Source organism: Oryzias melastigma, linkage group LG9 (genome assembly GCF_002922805.2).
Source record: "Oryzias melastigma strain HK-1 linkage group LG9, ASM292280v2, whole genome shotgun sequence".
NCBI classification, from domain to species: Eukaryota; Metazoa; Chordata; class Actinopteri; order Beloniformes; family Adrianichthyidae; genus Oryzias; species Oryzias melastigma.
Window position 1 is genome coordinate 2,008,233 of NC_050520.1, and position 15,141 is coordinate 2,023,373.

A 15,141-nucleotide genomic window follows, 5' to 3' on the forward strand; every position below is an offset into this window, starting at 1 on the left:
ATTGGCTGCAGTCAAATGAGCCGCCGTTCACATTTCTGTGGTCCAATCAGCATTACTGGAGTTTTTTTTTTTGTGTGAGTTTCATCCAATACTTACGGTAGCAGGACTGAGAACGCTGGAAAATCTCCACCAGACTCCACGGAGCTTCTTGATGTGACCACGGAAATGTGAATGGCGGCTCATTTGACCGCAGTTGGAAAGGATTGTAAATCAATGAAAGAGCATTTTGATGTTAGCTTTCATTATTTTATCAAGAACTCTGAGAAACCAAAGATTGAATGTATTGATCACAGCAACGTCAATAAACATTGGAGAATTAGCTAAAAGAGTCTTTGGTGAACTGGAAGGAGAAAGAATCAGGATTTTGGAGGAAGTTCTGTCCATGAAGATCTTCACTTCCTCGTCCCAGCTGACATCTGGATCAGAACCATACGGCTGGACATTAGCAGTGAAGATTTATGCTAGCGAGACACAGAGCTATCATAATCGGGCTCAGCTCATCTCCTAAAGCCACGCCCCCTCAGAGGAGCTTTTAGAAAATGAGGCTTCAGATCAACGTGAAAATGGCTTTTTAAGACATTTAGGTTGTTTGATTTTGGTTAAAAACATTTTTTCAATAATAAAAAAAATATTATTTTAAATAAAAATGATTGAGCTCTGCTCTGCCTGAATATGGTTTGATCATATTTAATTCACTGCCATCTCATGCTTTGTTTCACAACTTTTAACTGATTACAGAAGCTTAAATATATTTCTAACATTATTGACAATAACAATCAATTATTACAGAATTGTACCAACCTTTTTTGTCATTTGCTTTTGCAGGTCGGCCATCACCATCTTCCCCCAGAGGACAGATGGCAAACATGACTTCCGAGTTTGGAACAGTCAGCTGATTCGCTACGCAGGTTACAAACAGCCGGACGGGCAGATCCTGGGAGACCCCGCCAATGTGGAGTTCACAGAGGTGCACACTCCGATTCCTTATTCATTCACTCCCGTGACAATCTAAAACTTGACTCACGATCGGTTTGTGGTGTCCAGATCTGCATTCAGCTGGGGTGGAAAGCTCCAAAGGGCCGTTTTGACGTCCTCCCACTTCTGCTGCAATCCAACGGGAACGACCCCGAGTTGTTCGAGATCCCAGAGGACCTCGTTCTGGAAGTGCCCATCATACACCCCAAGTGAGCGTTTGCTTTTGCCTCAGACAAGAGAGTTCCCATGAAGACATCCACCCACCTGCACATCTTTAACACCATTTGTTAAACAATGGGGGTGTTTGTGCCAAGACGTCTGATTGCTTTATCCACCGCAACCCAACTGTGACGATTGCTGTTTGTTAGCGCAGCTAGCCATTTGTTGCTTTGCCACTTTTGGTAGCAACCATGAGACTTGTTAGTGAGATTTCAAGCCTCCTCCTTTTGTGTTTGCTTCAAATATTTCACTTGGGTAGCCAGGGGAAAAAAAGCAACAAAGCCTTTGATACCCTTAGCATTAATCTGCTTTAGCACTGCAGCGTCCATAATCACACCACGAAGTGGGTTTTACTGCTGCACTAGCAGATGCACATAAAGCCATCACGGCATCGCGACACGCTCCAGAGAGCATTTCACAATCCCTCGGTACACAGATCTCTGCGCCAGTGCTCCCAGAATTGGCATCTCTTGCTGGGTACCCTGCATCCGCTGGCCTCAGCTCTGGCAGTAGCTTGGCACACGCTGCGGACACCGACAGTGTCTCATCATTACACAAGATTAGACCAGCTCTGCAAACAATGCGCTGAAAGCAGTGTTAATAATCCCTCTGAAGATTGGGCGGGTTCCAGCTCAACGTGTCCGTCAACAAAAAGCGGATAAAAGTGTTTTTGTTGTTGTTTTAATGTTTATTCTGGCCGGACTTTGCTTTGTTCCTCTGGGAAAATTATGAACACAAATAACAGACAAACACAATTTCGGATAATAGCCTGAAAAAGCTGTAAATCCAATCCAAATACCTGACGAAATCCATCTTTCTTTGGCTTTATGCAGGTACGAGTGGTTCAAGGACCTGGGGCTCAAGTGGTACGGCCTGCCGGCGGTTTCCAACATGCTGCTAGAGATCGGAGGTCTGGAGTTTACCGCGTGTCCCTTCAGCGGCTGGTACATGGGCACAGAGATCGGAGTGAGGGACTTCTGCGACACCTCCCGCTACAACATCCTGGAGGTAGGTTGTAGAGCCGAGAGGCGGCGCAGATGTCTCGCTTTCACCAAGTGCCTGCAACCAGGAGTTAGAAAGACAGGGAAGTTTGAAATTCCTATTTTCAAAGCTTTCCAAGTTGTCTATTAATTAGGAATAAGCTGTTTTAGCCAACATAAAAAACCCTGTTTTCTAGGACATAGTGTCTGCAGAGCGACAAGAAATTCATCTGAGTTTTAGTTCAGTCCCAAACTCTCACACATGGTAGTCATTTAGATGAACAGGTGAGAGCACCTTATGAGGCCAAAAGGACCCAAACCACTTCCAGACATAAAACCCGAATCAGTACCAGACACTTTACTGGACCTGATCCAGTACCAGACTTGGTATCGACCTAAACCAGGCCCGGATGGGTACCTGGACGTGAACCAGAACAAGGTTAGGGTGCTGGCAATTTGTTAGGGGACCAGTACTGGACCGGTTCCGGTTCGTGGTCCAGAGGTTGGGGACAGCCAGCACGTCAAAAACACAAGTTGGGGACACCCAACTCCATCCTGTGCTGGGTTAGGGTACTAGTACCGCATGCAGAGAGTTTCGGACCCTTGATTTTACAAATAGCCAGCAAAAATGACCAGTTGGGGACACCCAAAACGTCAAAAAGTGACGAGGAGGATCCCTTAACTAAACGTCAATACGTGATGAGTTGGGAGTGAGAATGTGTTGTCTAATGAGTGACAGTAGTTCTTTAGAAATTTACCTCTGACTTGTGCACAAGATTGCTAGCATGGAGCAACCCCGCCCCCCTTCCCTTCATCCATAATATAAAGCTCTTTATTTATGCCAGGAGTGTCAAACTCATTTGGGTTCAGCGGCCACATTCAACCCGTCTGATCTCAAGTGGGCCAGACCAGTAACATAATAGTAAGATAACCTACAGAGGTATTATTATCTTTTTGACAACAACATTTTGGTAATTATGGTGTCGCACCTGATCATTTTTATAGCAGCTTAACAGCAGTGAGGCTGGCAGGGAACCAAACTGCATCTTACTCAGATGTGGCGAAAAAAATGCCATTTCTTGGTCTCTTGTTATGCTAGAATTTCTTTTCCTTTGCTGCTCCTAGTGGCAGAATTGCGCATTGCGTCCATTTCTTTAAATAACCAAAACTTACCAAAGGAATGGGCCAGGAAGTTGCTTTTTTTCTCCAACATCCTTATATTTTTTTCTCTTCATGACTGGGCCAGATTAAACCATTTGGTTGGCCGGATGTTTGACGCCCCTGATTCACACGCTTTCACGCTAGCTTACAACCCCGCACATCCCAAACCTAACATCACTGGTGCAACAAAAATGGCGAGCCAGAGAAGAGCTATCAGCTCTGATCCAGATTCCAGCTCAAATGAGGAAAACAAAGACATTCATGGATCTATTCATGTACTAGTGGATCCTCCAAAAAGGGGCGGAGCAGGGAGCTTGTGTCTCGTCCAGTGTATTTGCAACAGCAAAACTACGATCTTTTTCAAACTGCAATTTTTCATCTGCTACTGATTCACAACAATTTAAATAGAGAAATACTCAAATACAAATTTAAGTTTAATTTTCTTTCCTTATGTCCTCCATTATCAGAGAACACGGTAACGGAACATGTTAAAAACACAATTTTCATCAAAATGATAAACATAGAATCCAATTGAGTTTTTTGGGGATTCAGCCTCTCTTTTTATCCAATGTCAATATGTCGCTTTCCTTTTTTAACCATGTAGGAAGTGGCTATCAAGATGGCGCTGGACACCAGGAAGACTTCATCACTTTGGAAAGACAAAGCACTGGTGGAGATCAACATCGCTGTTCTCCACAGCTTCCAGGTAGGAGCTTCTAAACACATAGAAGTTCTGCAGTTTTATTTCTTTACAAAAGCTACTGATATCAAGACGCTCAGGGATGCTGAGGTTTTCTGTTGACGTAAATGTGATTTGCAGCTGCATGCGATCCCAAAGTGTTGCTTAATTAAAAATACATTAGGAGTTTATTTCAGAACAAGTGTTGAATTGATGCAAGAAAAAGAGGGAAAAAAGCGGCGATGCCGTCCCTCGAGAGCTTCCTGAAAGCCTTTCACTGCCAAAAAACATCAGCACGTATTCATCAGAATTTTAGATTTATGGCAACATTGATATCACTTCTTTCAGTGCGGAGAACTTGTGAGACATCTCCACAGAAAAGTGTTTACCACTGTTTTTAAAAAGCACAGGGATTTTTATTAGAAAACATAAATATATTTGGTGTTTCATAAAGAATGTTTGATCCATTTGAGTTCCCTTTGATAAATGCCTCATTACTTTATAATCTTTGTGGAACTAATTTAGTCTCGAAAGTGTTTTTCAAGTAGGTTTTGTTTCGTTGTGTTCAATAAAAGCAGGAGCAGATAACTAGCAGACAGGAATAAACACAAAGTAGACATTGGTAAATAGAAAGACACTCTACCTATAAAGGAGCTCTTTTTCCAGAAACCTTTATGGTTTCCTCCTTCCTAATACCCTTTTGTTTTCTTCTTTGTCACATGTTGACTGATCTAAGGTTCAAAGGTAAATTTAGACAACGAAAATGTCCTTGGAAAACCCATTTAATATCATGTTGACACAACCACAGGCAAACAAACTTAAGAAACCCCTACAGGTAAAAGCATTTTTAGTGGTTTTTAATGGAAAATTCTTTTTTTAAAGTATAATCACATAAACAAATTCCAGCAAAACTGCTTTAGGTTTAAAAAACTAAGTAGTTCATTATTTCTTATAAGTCTCTATTGCTGAAAATAAATTAAATGAGTCATTCTTGCATGTGGTGAAGGTTTTTCTCCCTCTTTTCTGCCGATTCTTTGCTCAACCCTAGAGCACTATCGCTGGGTGATTTTCACCTGAGCTTAAGTATTCCCATGATGTTCGATAAGTTACGTTTTTCTGAGTGTCGTGGTCCCTGAGTAAAGTCTCACATGTCTCAGGAACGGATGGACCGAAGACCAAGTCTCCAGCATCATTATTTATTTTTTTAGGATTTTTTTTTTCTTCTCAAATTCCTAGTTTTTCAGCCATTTTCAAGTCTGTTTTTAGAATATTTCTATGTATTTATTTTCCATTTTGTTACATAAACCACAGTTAAAGATAAAAAATAAAATTTATCATGTGTTATATTTTGAACTATTTTTGTGAGAAATAGTTTTTGTCGGGTATATTATATCAGGTAAAAATTACCCTGCCAAAGTGAGGGTTTAACTTTTTATAGTAAAAGTGTTCTAGGGTTAAAGCAGGCATGTCCAAAGTCCGGCCCGTGGGCCAACTGCGGCCCACGTTCAAATTTCCAACAGCTTCCTTTCATAAGATTACTAATGTGTGCCCCCCAGCACTTTCTAAAAAGTCTAAGATTTCCTGATTTTTGTCGCTAAATTACGTTTCTATACTCGCTATAAAGAGGCACTGATGAGATGCTATTTATGAGAAGCTAACTTGGAATATTGATGGAAAACATGGACAAATGGACAGTGTTTTTTTTTGTTTGTTTGTTTTTTAGGGATTCTATGGTTTAGTTTGGTTTTAAGTTGTTCTTGGTCATGTTTTTGGTTTTTGGTTGTTAGTCACACCAGTTTCAGGTTCATGATCCACAGCTGTCTTCAGTCCCCCATGGACCCTGACTAACAGCCCTGACCTTAGTCCCTAAACCAAGAGTCTGCGGCTCCAGATCCACATTTGGCTCTTTAAACTCTTCCTGGTGGCTCCTTGGCCAAACATAAAACTAGTCAAATAACCAAAAAAGAAAACAAATAAACAAAGCCTGCAAACTAAGACTACAAGGTCCAACCCCAAACTAAAATAACAAAACCCAGCAGTGTAAGACTGATGAGGACAAAGAGGAAAAGAACAAAAAATAAAACTGCAATTTTTTTTTAAGTAAGGATGGCTTTTATTTAATTTAAATTAAATGTATAAATTGATGTCTGAGGTGCACATAGATGATAAATTCTGTATGTTTTTACATCCCTGTTAACCTGAAGACGTTTTGTTTGCTCAAAGCTACCTTCAGAATGAACAGATTTTATAAGCAAAGCATATTTGTGAGATTCTGCCACTGAAGGCAGAATCTAAATCTAAATATGTCTTTGGTCTATTGTCTATGTCTACTGAGCAAGTTTATTGAACATTTGTTTATGTCTTTGGTCTACTAAGCAATATCTTCTGCATGTCCTGTGAAACGACAGGAGCTAACAACGCTAGCAACTGTTGCTAAGGATTTTTCTGACGACCAGATCCAACGACAACAGTACATGCAAAGTCTTAAGCATAAAGCAAATACAAAGCTATCATCAAAGAAACGTGGACATGCAGAAGATATTTCTTGGTAGACACTGAACTTTCATTTTAAGGCGGGGGCCGCAAATGGCCCGCGGGCCGCCAGTTTGAGACCCCTGTTCTAATGTCTGGTTTGGGTGTTTCAGACCTGCAAAGTGACCATTGTTGACCACCATTCGGCGACCGAGTCCTTCATGAAGCACATGGAGAACGAGTATCGGGTGAGGGGGGGCTGTCCCGGAGACTGGGTGTGGATAGTGCCCCCCATGTCAGGGAGCATCACGCCCGTTTTTCACCAAGAAATGCTCAACTACCGCCTCACTCCTTCCTTTGAGTATCAGGTGAGACGAGTGGAGGTTTCATCCCGTCATAAAAGTTAATAAAATTGAGTCAAAAATAATATAAGAGATTATATCTATGAGTTCCTCTTAATTAAACACCCCCTGACGGGTTTTCGTTTCTGCACAAGGCTGATCCGTGGAACACTCACGTGTGGAAAGGAGTCAACGGCACGCCCACGAAGAAAAGAGCCATCGGATTCAAAAAACTTGCCAAGTAACTGATTTAACTTAATTTGCATTTTCTGAAGTCAAAGTAATTTCAGATAATGTGAAAAATGAGTATTTTCATGGAAAAGTTTGACACACGGGAGTGAAGATCATGTACTCAGCAGTGAAATTCATCCAATCAACCCCTCTGGGAGTAATCAGTGTTTTTGTGTGTTTGTGTGCGTGCAATCTGCTATTATTATAATTGCCCTAAGGATATGACAAGCTAGGTAATCAGAATTGTCATTCATCTGTGGCAGCTTGCAGGAGGGGCTCAATAACAAAAGCCTTTAACACATATATTAGCATGAGTGAGCTCAGCCATCGTGACGGGAGTCGAAAGCCCTCTGGTCACGGTTCCAATGCTTGCTCTTTATCCTTTGGCCCTTCGCAGGGCTGTGAAGTTCTCAGCAAAGCTCATGGGTCAAGCCATGGCCAAGAGGGTCAAAGCCACCATCCTGTTCGCCACAGAGACGGGCAAATCCCAGGACTACGCCAAAACTCTGTGCGAGATCTTCAAACATGCTTTTGACGCCAAGGTAAGCTTCGCTCATATGTTGCATCGTCACTTTCTGATTCGGAGCAGGAGGTTTTGTGTCGTTTCAACCAAAAACCTAAATTGGAAGAAGGTTTTCACACCTTCTCTCAACTCTTACCGGCACTCTGTGAAGGGACGCAGATGTCAGCCGAGCCACGACGACAAATGGGCCGAAGGAGGCAAGATTCTGAGGCAAGATTCTGCTACTGAAGCGGTTCAGTAGATTAAGACGACATCCTGAAGGACCCCTGGCTGCGCAAATCTGTTTACAAAAACTCAGAGGGAGCGAAAGATGCTGCTCTCAATCCCACACTCTGTGATTCTCCTCCAGCTTTTATCTCCTTCTTGTTTTCAAGTGGGATCCGTCACACGAGGACCATCTCACATGCAAGGGTAGATGTAAACGCCCACGGCGAAGCTTTCTTGTCGTGGGGCTAAAGCCTGTTTCCTCTTCACGCCTTTGCTTGTGTGAAACAGAGTACGGCCCGTGGCAGACAAACAGCACGCCGAGGGCTGTGCATCACGGCTGCTTGATGTGTGGCAGCAGCATATTATCATCTCGTTAGAGGCCAGGACAGAGTGGTTATTACAACTTACTCCTCTGCCAACGGCCGTGTGTTTGACCGCAATTTTGCACGCTCCAGTCATCTGTGGGTTGAAGTGTGCGAGGCGGAGACCAGAGTGAGACGAGCGAGCAGCTAAGTTTCCCTCCTGTCTGCCCCCAGGTCATGTCCATGGATGAATACGACGTGGTGGACCTGGAGCACGAGACGCTGGTTTTAGCGGTGACCAGCACGTTTGGGAACGGTGATCCACCTGAGAACGGAGAGGTATTTATCCGGTTCAGAATCCACTCTAAAAGTGCTTTCACATCGAACGTGAAATTTGCGTGCCCCGCCCCTCTTTTGCTCGTGGGAGGAGCTACCAGCTCTGTCTGTGGATATCTCACTTAGAATGAATGAAAGACACATACAATGTGGAGGATTAAAGTTAATTTATTGTGAAGAGTTCTACAAAAACATCAGTAATCATGTCTCCATGTCTGGGTTATGATTATTATACAAACATTTTCCCAGTGCAAGGACTGTGTCTGTATGACAGCTGCTTCCGCTGTGTTTCTGTGTCTCTGTGCCTGAGCCTGAAGGCTCACTGTTTCGTTTTAATCCGAGGGGGTAAGATAACGTTAAGAGACCAGATCCGGCCCTCTGGGTAATTTAATTTTTATGTTATTAATGGCTTGATGTTATCTTGCACTTATTTTATAACTTGTTTAATTTTGACAAAATATATTTGTATGGAGAGTAAAATATTTAAAGTTATTTAAGGTTTAATCTGATTTATTCTGAAATAATATTCCTGCCTTTTATTATTCATAATTATGTTAAAAAGTTACAGTTTTAAAGTTTTACAAATTGGCATTTTGAAAGCTTTTTGGACTATTTTGGTATTTACTAAGATTTTTTCAAGCTATTTTGGAGTTTTGCTAATATTTCCGCTACATGCTAGCTTTTTAAGCTCATTTGTTTGGGTTTTTTTCAGTTTTTTTAGGCTATTTTAGCTATTTTTTCCGCTACATGCTAGCTGTTTGACAAAGCTAATTTTTTTTATTTTTATTATTATTTTTTTAGGCTAAGTTGGCATTTAGACAATATTTTAGCTGGCTATCAGTACTAGCATCTTCAGCGAGCAAATTCAGCTTACAGCATTCATGCTAGCATTATCGCAGCTAATGTTATATTTAGTTCATAACTATATTAAAATATTATGGTTTTCAAGTTTTAAAAAGGTAGTTTTAGTGTTCAGTAAATGTTTATCCTGTCCGGCCCGCGATCTCAGGTGTGTTAGGGATTTTGGCCCCCTGTGCGATTGAGTTTTACACCCCTGATTTACGTGATTCGTAAGTGCCCATTGGAAGGCTATCAGGCCTTCACGATATGAGAAAATCTGCAAAATCTGGGTTTGAAACTGTGACAATAGTATGACAATACATGGACAAATATACGGGTTCAGCTATCACAAGTCTTGTTCGGTCACTTGTCGGGGAAAAACATATATACATTGCTCATGTTTCCACATCATGTAGAATGCGGACATCTGGCATTAGAGAGCTCCAATGATTAGTCAATAACACAAAGAGCTCCATACTATTGGCTTAATGCATAAAGGGCTTTGATTTGTTCCTTCAGACCACCTGATACCGTGATGGTGGTAAATTTTTGGTTTAGTGTGCCTGCACCATATGACCTGATTGTATGATTGCATCATTTCTAACAGTTGTTGCATGCAAGGAGTTCAACCTCATTACATGAACACAGCACCAACGGGCTCCTTATACATTCTACAGGTTAAAAAAAAGAATAAATCTGCTCAACATGTCTGAAACTCCCCTACTTCACCCTGAAGTGTTTCCTACGACCCGTCGTCCTGAGCATTCCCGTATGTTACGGGCTCACCAAGCGGTCTGATAATTTCATGTGGTACACCTGCGTACGGTTTTCCTATCTTTTGCCGACTGACTTCCCACATCCACCCGTAAGGGCAGTTGTGACTAAGGCTTCAAAACACCATTCTGCTATCTCACTTTTTCCATTTGTTTTCTGCAGAAATTTGGAGCTGCCTTGATGGAAATGCGTCACCCAACATCCAACACGGAGGACAGAAAGTAGGTTTGTGTTTGTCTTTGTGAACGTCAGACCTTATGATCTGATCTTTTTCCCCTCTCGTTTTGTATCCAGGAGCTACAAGGTCCGCTTCAACAGCGTCTCCTCTTACTCAGACACTCGCAAGTCCTCCAGCGATGAACCAGAGACCAAGATTAACTTTGAGAGTACTGGACCTCTCGCTAACGTCAGGTAAATGAAGCAGATCCCCTTCGACAGTCATAACAGGAAGACTCTGTTTACATTTCCTCTGTTTCATGAAGGTTTTAAAAAGCAAACTTGACTTTTTTGACCCTAAAACTAATTAAAGCAGAGAGAAGTCTTTGTTTCTGCAGTGACCCGTATCCACCTCCTTGTTCTTACCGTCAGCAGCCCATAAACAGTCTGAAACAGCGTCGCTGTTACCTGGAAAATGCCCTTAGCTCAGAAGAATGCTGAAATGTCTGAGTCACATTTTTATTAACACATGAAGGTGAAGGGTTCGTAGCAATTCTAACAAATCTGTGGTGGGTAAATAAGTGACTTTTGTGCTTCTTCAGACTGAACTGATCAGTTTTCCTTAGCAACAGATGCTTTTATTTGGCTTCGTAACCACAAAAAATCATTTGTTGGTTGTAATATACTTTAAAAAGAGGTTTTCCGTTTTTGTGGTCGTTTGGAATTTTCCAAATAAATTTGAGACACATTTTAACCACAACCCAACTTGACCCAATACCCCTAAAGGGCAAAGGTCATTTTATGAATTGTGTTTCTTGACGTAACAAATGGCAGAACTTGAAAGTTCTTATTTCCCATTCTGTGAAATTGGCAAGGGGCGGAGTCATCGACCGTGTGACTTTCAGTTTGTAGTTGGTGCCTTTCCTGAGGTGTTGTTTGTGAATCTAACCATTTAGTGAAACTTGTTCTAAGATCGGGTTCATGCCTCAGCAGTGATCCACCACCTTTAGTAATTGGTGCTGATTGTAAGTTCTAACTCCCCAACTGTTAGTGAAAATCTATATCGTTAAACCATCTTACCTGTTGTTATTTCTTCTGGTAATCTCCACCTTCCAGCTTCTTCTTTAAAGGCCTCGTAGCTGCAAAAGGATTTGTGAGATGATGTCCGCATTTTGCTCTCTGTCTGATCATCCCACACCTGTTCATGACACCTTTGGATCCTGAGCCAGGCACACGGCGCCGTGAAAGCTGGAAGATGAGCTCCAGCCAAATCTCCCTGGCAACAGAGGAGTTTATAAACCCAGCAACTTTGAGGCGATGCCGTCTTCTAGGTCAGCAAGACAGATGTCACCTGATCGATGCCCTTTGACATTATTATCCAGCCTGAGCCACACCGTCTATGGACACCATTCTTACTGGATCATTGATAAAATGAGAAATGTGTTCTGAGATATTAAAAAAAACTACAAAAAATCTGATTGTAGAGTGTAAAGTGTGAATATTGATGATATACAGGAACAGCTTTAGTTATTCTTAATCATTCAAGACTGATATTCTGTGATTGCTTAGTAGGCATTCACATTATAGTGAGTCTCCTGCTCCTCCGTACGTTTTTCGGCACATAAAAACTAAATCGCAATTTCAGCAATCTTGGTACTAAATCGTTCAGCTCGTTCAGGACGTTAGTATTTTTTTTTGTATTTAGAAACTTTACATTTTTTGAAACTTTGAGCAAAATATGGAAAGAAATGAGAAGATTCTTCAAAAACATACTTGCTTAAAAACTATGTGCAGTTTGAAACCATCGTTTACTGTGATTTAAATAATCATTTGACATTGAGTTGTTAAATTAGCATTATGCTAGCTAATTATTATTATTTGGCATTTACTGGGGTTTTTTGGGCTTGTTTGGAAATGTAGCGAATATTTAAGCAAGATGCTAATGTTTATGGCTAATATGTTATTTACTGAGGTTGTTTCATGCTAATTTGTCATTTTATTTTATCATCAATCTGACGTTTTGGGCTAATTTGTTATCCACTGTGGTCTGTTAGGCTACTTCTGAGTCTACCTAATATTTTAGCAACAAGCTAATGTTTTATTTTATTTTTTTAATGGCATTTACTGAGGATTTTTAGGCTATTTGGGACTTGAGTGAGTATTTTAGCAATGTGTTAGCTTGGCATGTATGGACGATTTTTAAGCAAACTTACTACCAATTTTCCAAAACTTTAGGCCAACTTCAGCAATCTTCATCAAAATGTCAACCGTTTTAAATTTAGCATTTTGTGAATAGTGTTTTCTTTTTCAGCAAACCCTTAATTAATTCGAATAAATTGCTTCAGCATTTTTAGCAACCTAAAAGCATTCACATTAGCATTGTCGCAGGTAATTTAACTTTCTATTTTTGTATTGTAATTGAGATTATTTAGCTTCTTTTGAATTCTTTTCCCTTCTGTGGAAAACTGTTTAGGAAAAATAAGTTGTTTGGTTCAACCTCAGACGAGAAGCTCCTAAAGATTCGTTCTTGAAAAACCACGAGATCATCGCTCTATCTCTGACATCTCAACATCCTAATCAGTTAAACTTTTAAAATATCCTTTCATTATCTTGATCCAGATTATCTGTTGTTTCCATTCTTGGAAGTTTTCCACTTTCCTGTTTTTCCTATTGGTTTTATCTAAACTTCATTTTGCTTTTGCAAAGATGCTGAACTGTCCAGAAATGGGCGACAAACCAATAATACCCCAAAGATGGATAATGGGTTTTTGTCATGGATATGCTGGTGTTTCCAGTGTTATTTTGCTTTTCATTTCCTTCATTTCTTAGACTTAATTAGAGCATTTACTTGTATAACCTTCTCTGAATTCAATAAAGCCAGTCGTTTGATGTCACTGGTCATGTTTGTGCAGCAGTAGGGCGGTCGACCTCTGATTGGAGGATTGTAGGCTCGATTCCCGCCTTGAGTTAAAGTGTCCTTGGCATTGATGAATTTTACTGGATTGGCCCTTGCCTATTCGCTGCTATAGACACATGCACTCACTAGTTGTTGCTGACATGAATGTCCATCAGTTTTTGTGCTGGTTGAACATAAATATGTGTGAATAAAATCAGCCATGTTTTAAAACATCAAAGATTGATAAAAACATCGACGAACCAAACTAGCATGCTACTCGAGAGTTGCTAGCACCCACCTTAGCACACAGTTTGAGGTTCCCATCCTGAATTAAAATGTTATTGCTTTCCGGTGATGATTTCTCTCAATCAGATTATTGCCAAGGTTTTTGAGGTTGATTACAAAATATTTCGTCCCCTTTTGTGGTTCTTTTCGTGTGTATTCAGAGCTCCTCTGTTCTTCACTCAGGTCATACTAGAGCACAGGTCTGTCAGCCGTATGTCACGCGATTTCCAATCCAGTGATGTATATCAATGGTTCTTGGGCAAGACACTAGCTGCGTTTCCATTACACTTTTGCGCAAAACTTTTTCGAAATTTCTAGAATTTCGATAAAACAATGTTTCGAAAAAACAGCGTTTCCATTAAACCATGATTATGCGAAAAACTCGAAGTAATTCCCGCGATAAGTCATTAAAAAAACATGACGACGGATATAAACACTATTTTCATGTGCAGTAGATTCATTCACATTTCTGCCACGGAGCTAGCTCTCATCCTTCCCATTCAGAGAAGACGTCTACGTCTGACCCGAGCCTTGGAGCGGCAGGCTCCTTATACGTGGGAGTGACGTAGAGTCAAACAGTTTTGGGAAATCGTGGTTGAAGAATTCACCGAAGAGCTGTGGACTCAGCATTTTCGCATGACACGCTCAACTTTTGATGAGCTGTGCGGTGCTGTGGGACCTCTTGAGGCTCCCGCTGTGCGGTGCCCAAGGCAGCCAGTTGCTGTGAAAAAGCGCATGTGACCAGCTTTTCCTGCTTCCAGTCCGAAACGTCATATCCGGTTAATGGTCACGTGACTCGTTTGTTTCGAAAAAAGTGTTTCCATTACAGTTTTTCGAAAAACTACTGTTTCGATACGGCCCAAATACCACCTCCTCTAAGCGCAAAAACTTTATTTCGAAAAAGGCGAGTTTTTTTCGAAATTGTGGTGTTTCCATTAGGATAATTTAATATCGAAATTCCGTTTTTTGAAATTTCAGAGTTAATGGAAACACGACTACTGAACCCTCCAATTACAATGGCACCCATCTTCGGTATATCAGTGTGTGAATGCGACTGTGACTGTAAAGCGCTTTGTGCGGTCAACAAAGCTAGTGAAGTGCTTTGTCTTTCTTAGGGTTCATGTGAACCTGAAAGAAGGAGCTGCCCATATTTAATCAAACCAGACTTTTTTTTTGCTCTTCCAAGTGGACTTTTTCTGCTGACTGCTCACAGCTTTGTGCTAAAGTGTACAATAGAAGGGAATCTCTCTCCAGTTCGCCCTTCAATGGACTGGGAAACCATCCCGGTTGTACCCTTCCTTCACCTGAGAGTCGCTGGGCAGACTCCAGAAACCTCATGACCCTGCAGGTCAAAAGGGTTTAGAAAAGGGATGGATGCTTTCAGTAGAAGCTCTTCCTGCTCCTCATTCCAGATCTGGAGACGCTGCTTTACATCTGCTTGTTCACATGAAGCTTCCAAGGCTTCTTTTTCTTCCACAAGTCCAGTCCACTTTGAGTTCCGGAACATTTCCTAAAGCTCATAGAAGTAACACTTGTGTTTGGTCTCTTGTAGAGTGGGATCCATCCCAGTTCGGTAAGATTGATCATTGATTATTCCTCATCTGGCTATAATGATCTTCACTTATTCCTTTATTTTGGCAACTTTTATTCCCTCTGAAGCATCTCTCCTCACTGATGTGAAACTCAGTGAGGAAGATTTGCTCCTCTTCATTCTCAGTGATGATTACTGGCTGTTTTTATACATCAAGACTTTCTTTCTTGCTC

General features: G+C 41.1%; 1 protein-coding gene across 3 annotated transcripts in view; it reads left to right on the forward strand.

The window, feature by feature from the left end:
* The window catches only part of nos1 (nitric oxide synthase 1 (neuronal)), a 70,769-nt gene that overhangs the window by 35,810 nt on the left and 19,818 nt on the right, over positions 1-15,141 (forward strand). For all 3 annotated transcript variants that reach the window (XM_024275322.2, XM_024275321.2, XM_024275323.2), the window contains 10 exons: positions 826-967; positions 1,045-1,184; positions 2,028-2,202; positions 3,940-4,041; positions 6,660-6,854; positions 6,983-7,068; positions 7,456-7,600; positions 8,325-8,429; positions 10,203-10,261; positions 10,335-10,451. In XM_024275322.2, the coding sequence (XP_024131090.1) occupies positions 826-967; positions 1,045-1,184; positions 2,028-2,202; positions 3,940-4,041; positions 6,660-6,854; positions 6,983-7,068; positions 7,456-7,600; positions 8,325-8,429; positions 10,203-10,261; positions 10,335-10,451 (1,266 nt within the window). The remainder of the gene's footprint in view (positions 1-825; positions 968-1,044; positions 1,185-2,027; positions 2,203-3,939; positions 4,042-6,659; positions 6,855-6,982; positions 7,069-7,455; positions 7,601-8,324; positions 8,430-10,202; positions 10,262-10,334; positions 10,452-15,141) is intronic.